At 45.8% G+C, this 9,741-nt stretch overlaps 1 protein-coding gene across 1 annotated transcript; it reads left to right on the top strand.

The window, feature by feature from the left end:
* The first annotated feature begins 3,483 nt into the window (after positions 1–3,483).
* On the top strand, positions 3,484–6,858 carry LOC103258257 (PRAME family member 12-like). Its single transcript, XM_008055942.2, has 3 exons — positions 3,484–3,770; positions 4,186–4,761; positions 6,285–6,858. The coding sequence occupies exons 1-3, from the start codon at positions 3,484–3,486 to the stop codon at positions 6,856–6,858; spliced, it is 1,437 nt and encodes a 478-aa protein (XP_008054133.2).
* The last annotated feature ends 2,883 nt before the right edge of the window (positions 6,859–9,741 follow it).

Below are 9,741 nucleotides of genomic sequence, written 5' to 3'. Positions count from 1 at the left end.
GGTCGAGGCTGCAGTGGCCGGAAGTGGCCACTGCACTCCAGTCTGGGAGACAGAGTGAGACTCCAACTCAAAAAAAAAATAAAAAAAATTGCTTTGTGTAAGAATATGATGCCTTTTTTGCAAGGTTGTGGTATTTGCAGTTGCATGTGATGATTCTTGTGATCGATCAGTTGTGCATGCCTGAGATCTCTTTCTTCATAGCTTTCCCTGGCTGTTAATTCTCAGAGTCTAACACAAGTGACTTCATTTTGATACGGAAAACATTCACAATAGAAAGATTTTCCACCTAAACATCTGAATGTGGTAATTGGGGTTATCTTCTACCTTAAACAACCACATAGGACTCTTTATATTCTAATGATATTCTTAAGTTAGGGTGACTTGTACTTGAGAGAACCCCTTATAAACAGTTTCTCATGATTTCCCAAATCCCACCATATCAAGGGATTCTGGGATTTCTTTTTTGTCAGAGTTCTTTGTCCTCCTCCAGGAGTCTCTGAATTAGCAAAAATTATGAAATAATATTTTAGCAAGGGTTGAAAATTTTTTAATGGTGATTTGAATTCTCTTCAAACTGTGGAATCCAAGATGAATCACTTAGCCCCAGTGATCCTCAAAATACAAGAGTTCTTGATATCATAACTTCTCAAGAGAGAAAAGCTTGTGCACTAATGGGTAAGAAGGGTTGGTTTCTTATTAACTTTTCAGGACTTGTTGTCCAAATTGGAAAGTCCTTCAACAACATATATCAGTTTTTAAAAACCACATTAGAACTGGCTCTCTCTTCAGTTGTCAAATCTTGGCTCCTGAGAACCTTGGGTCAGAAGAATTTTTCAGTCCTTGGATATCATTCTTAGAGGAATTGTGTTTGGGTAACCCAGGTGCTCGTGTTCTCTCAACGGTTTAGATTGCTTTCCAGAACCGCTTCCATCCCAAATGATTGACATCAGGGTGAGACAACCAACACTCACAGTGAGATTGGTGACAGCAGCTTGATGACTCAAACGCAGTGTACCCGCTGATGAGGATGCCATCCCCCGTTTGTTCCCCCAGTGACTATATAAATAGTGGTAGCTGAGGGTAACACTAGGCCATTTGGTCACACTCTCAGTTTTCCCAGAGGATGACCAGAGGCAGAACAGTTAAAATGGTGACCAGCTTGAACAATTTGTGCGCAAACAAAACCAATTAGAACATCAAAATATCTTTCACTCCGTTAAGCTGCACATGTGAGAGAAACTTAACTTGAATCATTCTGGTAATTTATTTTTTGTGAGAGTTTTGTCCTCAATGGTACTCCCAAACGAAAGTTTTTGATACTTTAGGGACTCAACAGAAAGAGCTTGTAACAACATCGGTGAGAAGTGTTGCATTCTGGTAAGAGCTTGTTAGGCAGAAACAAACCTTAAGCTCAGCCGATCCTAAGCAGCTGACCAGCATATGATCATGTGTCTAGAGACTTTTCAACAAGGTGTCCTAAACCACAAAAGAGGAATCTTGTAACCGTAACCAGTCTAATGATTTCTTTATTTTGCATTCATTTTCTTCATAAATACTTGGCTCTGATGATGGGTTATCAGAACACTAATCTCCTTTTTGTTTGGTGTCCTCCAAATCATGCGCTGCACTTTATTCAAAGAAACTCTTTAAATTGTTGTTATGCCTCACATTATTCTTGTACAAAGGGTCCTGGAAAATACCTCGGCCTGATTGCTGTCTGAAAGTAGGAAGAGCGTTAAGAACTCCCACCTTCACCCTGCCATATCCACACCCTAAATTCTCACTCTAAGTTTTGCTGGTGTGCTTTCACAGAAGCCTTGGCCTTAGTCATGAAGGCCAATCACACCCTCTTGGTACCTCTCTGCCTCCCTGAATGATCCACTGTATTTGCTGACATAAAGTGTAACTGACCATTGGGGAAAACAACATTTCTATTCCCTTTACTTAGGAGATGACATCACTGGCTTCATGACTCTGTTTTAACTTTGGAATATTTTGATAATTTAGTTGTGATCAAGCATTCCTACTCAGGAAACTTCCAGGCTTTTTTTCTTCTACCTAATGTCAGGGAGAGATTGAACCCTTCTGTGTCTCACACTTAAGACCAAGAAGGTCACAGATTAGTAAAACTCCACCAATGTTTGTGGTGTTCATCAATTTAAGAATCCTTCACTTTCATCCTGTTCCTAATACTTTCCTTTTTATGATTACCTATCTGATGAAATAAATGAATCTGGAGAAAACAAAAAACCTAATCAGGATTAAGTGGGTGGAGATTCAGGAATCTAATCAGATATCATTTTCTGACTGGAAGACACTAGTTGAAAAGAGGTGGCGTATTAGGAAGACAGACAAGTGCATCTGAGGAGCTGCTGGGGAGAACAGAAGTCTGGAGTCACTGTCTGGTTCCTGTGAGGTGTGAGCCCGCTGTCAACCACGTCAGATCTGGTAAGTCCTGCTCTTCCATGAAGATTCACCATTATGATCAGTCATCAGTCAGACTTGTCCAAATTGAAAAACCAGCAATTTCTTTTTCCTGTCTTTTTCTATGAAGAGATATAAGCCTTTGATTTTGCCTATAAGTGCAGTGTTGACATCCTCTTAGACATTTCAGTTTGAGCTTGGTTTGCATCACTTTAAAATTGCTCCACCGGTTAGATTTTTAAAGAAAAATTAAAAATCAATTATCGAAATTTTACTTCTTGACTGTTAAGCATATATTTTGTGTGCCCTTAAAATATGGTTTCTCAACTTTGGGGTTTTAGCATGGAAGCTTTCATTTTAATGAAAAGCTTAAAAATGTTCTATAAAATCTTTTTAGGAGTTGAGTCTTTGTTCTAAATATGGGTTGTATTCCTTCCTCTAACCACATTTCTAAGCGGTCACTTCTAAAAGTGTGAGGCATGGGCCTTGGGATCCACATCTGAGAGTTAGTGTTTCCCATCTCTAACTTCTCCGTGCTCAGAAATACTGCAACGTGACTTTTACATGTCCTCAATTAGTTTTTGAAAATGCAAAGAAACGAAAGCCCATCCTAGAGATGTCCCCTTCATTAATCCCAGCAAGGTTAAGAAATGAGCATGTGAGTTGTGTTGTGCCACATGACACACCCACATGCATGTCCTAGGGGTTTGAGTGATAACCCGTAATATCCCCCAAATAGGGTAAGAGGAATAGAGTGGAGGCTCCTCGAATCCACTCCTCAGTTTGAATAGGATCCAGCAGAGCACTGAACGGAAGCTAATGGGCTAGTGGCCACCTTGTCCTCCTAAGCACTTGTGGAAAGATTTTCCTGGAGGCAGCATGGGCAGTAGCTTTGTGACCACTGAGTGCACAGTGGATTTGGAATAAGCTGAAAACTGTTCCACTTTTGCCAGAGCAGTGACACTGGACCTGAGAAGAGAAGACGTGCTCAGCCATGGCCAGAGCATGATGTCTTTTCTTGGAATGAATCCCCTGATTTTCATTCATTGCAGAATCATGATGAGCCTCCAGACCCCTCCCAGGCTCCTGGAACTGGCAGGGCAGAGCCTGCTGGGGAAGGAGGCCATGGCCATCTCTGCTCTGGAGGAGCTGCCCATGGAGCTCTTCCCATCCCTGTTCATGGAGGCCTTCACCAGGAGATGTAGTGAGACACTGAAGGCGATGGTGCAGGCCTGGCCCTTCCCCCACCTTCCTCTGGGCTCCCTGATGAAGACGCCTCAACTGGAGATTTTAAAAGCGGTTTTGGATGGACTTGATGGACTGCTTTCCCAGAACGTTCGCCCCAGGTGAGGTGACCCAGGTGTAAGGGAGGGTCCGGGAGTTCTGGGAAGGGGCAGCTGGGTCAGGTAGAGTGGGGGTCCTAGGATAGACCAGAGGCTTCTGATGGTGCCAGTGAGGAAGTCCAGAGAGGTCTTGACCTGCTGAGCCTCTTCTTGGAAAGAGTTACCTGACGGTAGGACTGCTTACCATGCAGGGACCACTGGGGGAACTGGAACTTCAATCCTCCCACTGGAACTGAAAGGTACTGGAAGTGGAGACCAGGCTGGATCAAAAACGAAAGGGCATGAAGAAAAGTCAGGGAGAGGGAGAGGACGCGGGGATGGAAACAGTCGAGGTCCACAGTGTGGAGTATAAGCTTAGGTCAGTGGTGAGTTTCTGGACCAATGCTAAGAATTTCCTCTTTTTTTTGACTCTGAGGAGGAAGTGGAAACTGCAAGTGCTGGATTTACGGAATGTTGACCAGAACTTCTGGAGTGTGTGGTCTGGAGCCACTGTGTGCTCCTCAGAGGCCTTGAGTAGGAGGAAAACAGTGGAGGACTGTCCACGGAGAGGACGGCGGCAGCCATTGAAAGTGTTCATAGACCTTCATTTAAAGGAAAGAACCTTGGATGAATTCCTTATCTTCCTCTTTCTGTGGGCCAAGCAGAGAAAAGGTTTACCACACATATGCTGCAAGAACCTAAAGATCTTAGCAATGTCCATCAAAAACATCAAAAAGGCCCTAAAACTGGTTGATCTGGGCTGTATCCAGGAGGTGGAAGTGAATTACACCTGGACATTGTCCACCCTGGCACAGTTTGGGCCTTACTTGGGCCAAATGCGTAATCTCCACAAATTTGTCCTCTCCAACATCTATGTTTCTCCCTACATTTGCCCAGAGAAGAAGGAGGAGTTTGTTGCCCAGTTCACCTCTCAGTTCCTCAAGCTGGATCACCTCCAGAAGCTCTACATGGACTCTGTCCCCTTTCTTGAAGGCCACCTGGATCAGCTGCTCAGGTGAGGCAAGATGGGGAGCTGTCTCTGCAGACCAGAGCAAAGCCTTCCTTTGTAACTGTAAACACTGAAGGACGTCTGCTGTGTGCCAGGCAGGGGTGATGTCACAGTGGAGAAGATTCTAGAATGTCAACATACTGTGATGGTCACTCTCTACCCTGATGTGGGAACTACTTAACCACCAATATAGGCTGAGGTATAAAATAGGGTGGATTGTTAGAGAGTGACACAATGCTAGGAAGCTATCTATTGGGATGCTCAAGTCTGGTGGGTGCATTTGTGAATTCTTACTATGACTAAGTTGGAAAGCATATCTAGTCTGCATCTGCAAATTTCAAAATATAAACTCTGTCCTCACAAGCTTAGTGAGCATGAAGGAACTTGACTCTAATCTTGTCAGTCAAAGATTGTTTTGAGCCTCAGGTAAGGTAATTAACATGGGAAATGAATGATTCTGGAATAGAGGGTGATGGAGTAGACGTGAAGAATAGTAGAAGTGATGGATGGTTTGCTGATGGTTCAGGTATGTCAGTGAGCCCTGCAGGCTGGCAACCCGAGCTGATGTTGCTGGATCCTGCCTGGGTCTGTCCTATATACATGTCTCCACTAGGCTCCTATGGCAGTGGTCGGTGGTATTTATTTATTTTGTCAGAGTTTCACTCTGTCATCCAGGTGAAGTGCAGTGTCCTACTCACAGACACCGCAGCCTTGACCCGCTGGGCTCAGGCAATCCTTCTGCCTCAGCCTTCCAAGAAGCTGGAACCAGAGGTGGATGGCACCATACCTGGCTGATTTTTTCTTAATTATAGAGATGAGATCCTACCAACTTGCCCAAGCTGCTCTCCAACCACCGGACTCAGGCAATCCTCTGGCCTCCACCCTCCAAAATGCTGTGGTTATAGGCATGAGCCACCACATCTAGCAATTGGTAGTATTTACAGATGGAGAAAGGGAGGTTTAGAGCTTCTGTGGACTTGACCCACTCAGTGAGTGAAGGTGAAAGACTCAGTTTCCTTTTTGTTGTTGTTGGAGTCTCACTCTATTGCCCAGGCTGGAGTGCAGTGGCATGCTCACGACCACAGAGCCTCGATCCGCTGGACTCAGATGATCCTTCCCACCTCAGCCTTCCAAGTAGCGACAGACACATGCCACCACACCCGCCCAATTTTTTGATTTATTGTAGAGACAAGGTCTCGCCAAATTTTCCAGGCTGGTCTCGAACCCACGAGCTCAGGCAATCCTCCCGCTTGGCCTGTCCTATATACATGTATCCACTAGGCTCCTATGGCACTGGTTGGTGGTATTTGTGTGCTGGGATTATAGGCCTGAGCCACCATGCCCGGTTGACTCGGCCGCCTACGAGGCTGAGTTGAGTAACCAGCCCCATTTCCCCTAGCATCCTGGGTGTTGGCCATCCAATAGTCAGAACAGCCTTGAGCTTGGGGAAAACTGTCATCTTCCACTTGAGGTCATTCTCTTCCACTCCTCATGACGATTCCCAGGACTGACTGCTTGTGTCTCCTCAGGTGCCTGAAGAACCCCTTGGAGACCCTGGCAATAACTAACTGCCTGCTGTCCGAATCAGACCTGAGGCATCTGTCCCAGTGCCCGAGCATCAGTCAGCTGAAGGCCCTGGACCTCAGTGGCGTCAGACTGACCCACTTCAGTCCCGAGTTTTTCCACGTTCTGATAGAGAAGACAGCTGCCACCATCCAGACCCTGGACTTAGACGGGTGTGAGATCATGGACTCCCAGCTCAACACCATCCTGCCAGCCCTGAGCCGTTGCTCGCAGCTCACCACCTTCAGCTTTCGTGGAAATCCCATCTCCATGGCCGCCCTAGAGAGCCTGCTGCACCACACCGTCAGGATGAGCACGTTAAGCCTGGAGCTGTACAATGTCCCTCTGGAGACCTGTGGTGGCCTGGGTGTGCTCCACCAAAGGAGATTTTCCCAACTTCGAGATGAGCTGATGGAGACACTGAGGGACTTAAGAATTCCCAAAAGGGTTTTGTTCTGTACCGTCCCCTCCCCTTGCTGTGGCAACAGTGCATTCTATGGTCTGGAACCCTGTCAGTGCTGCTGTTGGATGCCTGCCTAGTTGGGTGCATATCTCAAAAGCGTTCTACAGGGCACTTGGAAACTGTCTAAGACATAGGTATCATGAGCATAAGACCCATTCTTTCAGATGCTTGCTCAGTGTGATTGGGAAACAGAAAGGTCATGCAGCTGTGGGCAAGCCCAGAAGGGAAATGTTGACCTAGGGAGTAAATGGGACCGTTGGAGACATGTGTCCGTGTAGAGTCAGAAACAGGAATCTGAATTTCTCAAGTAAGATTTGTACTTGAGAAGCACATGAGGAGTTACCCCTGCATGGATCACTATAAGGAAATGGTCATTAATAAAAAGAACCTCGGTGTAAATTCTCTGGTGTCCTCCATGATCCTTTAACCTGTTTGAACAACTTACCCCTTGGGGATTGCCAGTCACTGATAAGGAGAAAAGAAGCACTGAGCTGTTTGAGGGATGAAGTTTGTCTCTAGGAAGTCAAGGTGTCAATTCCCTTCCATCCCTTTCTTCCATCTGGACATTTATCTTGCGATTTTCTGCAGCTGCTCGGTGTGTTAATACATACCAGGTGGGCACACAGGGCCTGGAACATTCTTAGTGAGCAAGTGTGAGTCACTGGAGTAAAGCCCTTTCAAGGGCTCTTGGTGATAACCGGATGCTGAGACCCATTTCTTTCCTATTCAGTGGATCCAGAGAATCAGTTCCTGGCTACTGTCTGTGTTGGGAAAGGGCTTCACTGCACAGGGTGTGGACCCGAGCGCTGGGAGGGGACACACCGTAAGGGGGGCATCCCCAAATCCCGGAATTTATTTATGAAAAGTTGTGTATTTATTCTTAAACGTTTAAGCATTGGACACCTTCGAGGTACTTCCTGCTTGATGCAACACACCTATCATTTCTTCTACCGCATACAAGGATTTTTTAGTGCTCCTGACATTTTTTTCCTTCATCTCTTCCATGCCAGCAAAATATTTCCCTTTGAGGACTTTGTTCATCGAAGGAAACAAACAAACAAAAAGGTTGCTGGGAGTGAGATCAGGGGAATAGAAAGTGTGGGGCAGGGGGGTCATTCTGGGTTTTGACCAAAAACTGCTGAACACTCAGCCTGATGTGGTAGGTGTGTAATGATGGAAGAACCAGTCACCTGTTTGCCACAGCTCGGGATGTTTCTTCTGTAAACTGTGACACAACCTTCTCAGAATTTCCACATAAAAACTTTGGTTGACCGTTTGATTCAGAGGAACAAATTCTGAGTGTACGGCAAAGAGCCAACCTCCAATAGAAGAGAATTCCAGGTTTTTTGGGTCCCCCTTGTTTACTCTCTGCAGTCGCAGGGCATCATCCTCCCATGCCTGTCAACTTGGTGAGTCGCTGTCCTTTCTGAATGAAATGAGTTGTGGCTACTAAAATATCCAAATCCCCTTGTAGCAAATACTAAGACGATAAGGAACGCAACACCTTTTAAATGTTTTTATATGACAGTCACAAACTTATCTTCAGGGAGGAGCTAGCTCAAGGCGATGAGGCATCTCAACATCTCTCTTCTTCAGTCAAGGAGGTTAGCGTGGCATGTTTTGCCATCGCATATCAGCCGGGTGTGGTGGCTCACATCTGTAATCCCAGCACTTTGGGAGGCAGAGGTGAGAGGATTGCCGGAGCTCAGGGGCTTGAGACCAGGCTGGGTAACTTGGCAAGACCTCATCTCTACAATAAATCAAAAAATCAGCTGGGCATGAAAGTGCGTGCCTGGAGTTCCGGCTACTTGGAAGGCTGTGTGGAAGGATCACCTGAGCCAAGCAGGCCAAGGCTGCAGTGGCTGTGAGCATGCACTGCCTTCCAGCCTGGGGACAGAATGAGACTCCTACTCCAGAGAAAACAAAAAGAAAGAAAGAAATCACGTACCATGAGAAAATGAAGAGCAATGACATGCCTGTGGGCAGTGAGTGGCTTTCCCTGTGAAGAGTGATCCTAAACAAAGGACACCCAGCGAGCAACCCTGCTGGGGGTTCAGGGGCTGGTGTTGGGCAAGAACCTGTGACACGAGCCTTAGTTTCCCTGTAAAATGAGGATGAAGTTACCCGCCAGCTCCTGGGACCTTTGTAAGATCTCAAAAGAAGATGCACTTGCAGGATTTGGCATGGGGCATGGCATACAAGAAGAGCTCAATAAGTGCATCTTTTCCTCCTATTTCCTTTTAGCAGAAGCCCCCAGCATTTTCATCCTTCAACCTGAGAACTAAAAATAAAATTCTCCAACCAACTTAACACACCCCCTCTTGGCCAAGGACATCCCAGAGAAACTTTACAAACCAAGACACCAGCATGGCAAGATGAGAGGCTGGACAAGGCTTCGTTTTACCCTCTCCCTTTTGTGGCTTAGACACGATCACTTACCAGCATTAATGTTAACACAGAGATCATAAGACACAGAATGGCCTATTTCCGTTAATGAGGTACCAAAATATAATAAAGAGGATCTAAGGACATGCCAGGTCAGGGTTAAGTCCTGCACGCTTATACTTAAAGGATGAACTGCTTTCCTTGTGAAATGCCACAAAGATTTTCCTTTGCTCTAGTTGCTAAACGAGAAAGAAGCACTGACCTCAGGATAAGCGATATTCAAACAATTGCAGCTCATCCACCCCAAGACACTAACTGACCCCCTAGTTCCGACAGCCGTAACTACAGCTTTGATTGGACAACACGTTGATTTCAGTAACTTTCTCTTTATAAGAAACCCCCGACAATGGTCTGGTTCTGGTTGGTGTACGAAGACTAGCACTTGCCTGCTTTCGTGTCCCTGCTTCACCTTTTGAAATACAGGGACTAGCTGAAGTGCATTTAAATGGGAAGTCTTCAGCCCTGAGTGAACACGGGACATATGTCGCCTGCATGTTTATTCAGGATGCATGAGT

This window comes from Carlito syrichta, unplaced genomic scaffold, assembly GCF_000164805.1.
Source record: "Carlito syrichta isolate Samal-C Ts95f unplaced genomic scaffold, Tarsius_syrichta-2.0.1 Scaffold302042, whole genome shotgun sequence".
Taxonomy (NCBI): domain Eukaryota; kingdom Metazoa; phylum Chordata; class Mammalia; order Primates; family Tarsiidae; genus Carlito; species Carlito syrichta.
Note: the sequence above shows the minus strand (reverse complement) of the source record. Positions and strands in the feature narration are given on the sequence as shown.

What these genes read in the sequence shown, in the direction of transcription:
- LOC103258257 (XM_008055942.2), top strand. Translation starts at nt 3,484, where the DNA reads ATGAGCCTCCAGACCCCTCCCAGGCTCCTGGAACTGGCAGGGCAGAGC. An exon ending in TCCCAGAACGTTCGCCCCAG is followed by an intron (nt 3,771 to 4,185) that starts GTGAGGTGACCC and finishes GACTCTGAGGAG; the next exon opens with GAAGTGGAAACTGCAAGTGC. An exon ending in CACCTGGATCAGCTGCTCAG is followed by an intron (nt 4,762 to 6,284) that starts GTGAGGCAAGAT and finishes GTGTCTCCTCAG; the next exon opens with GTGCCTGAAGAACCCCTTGG.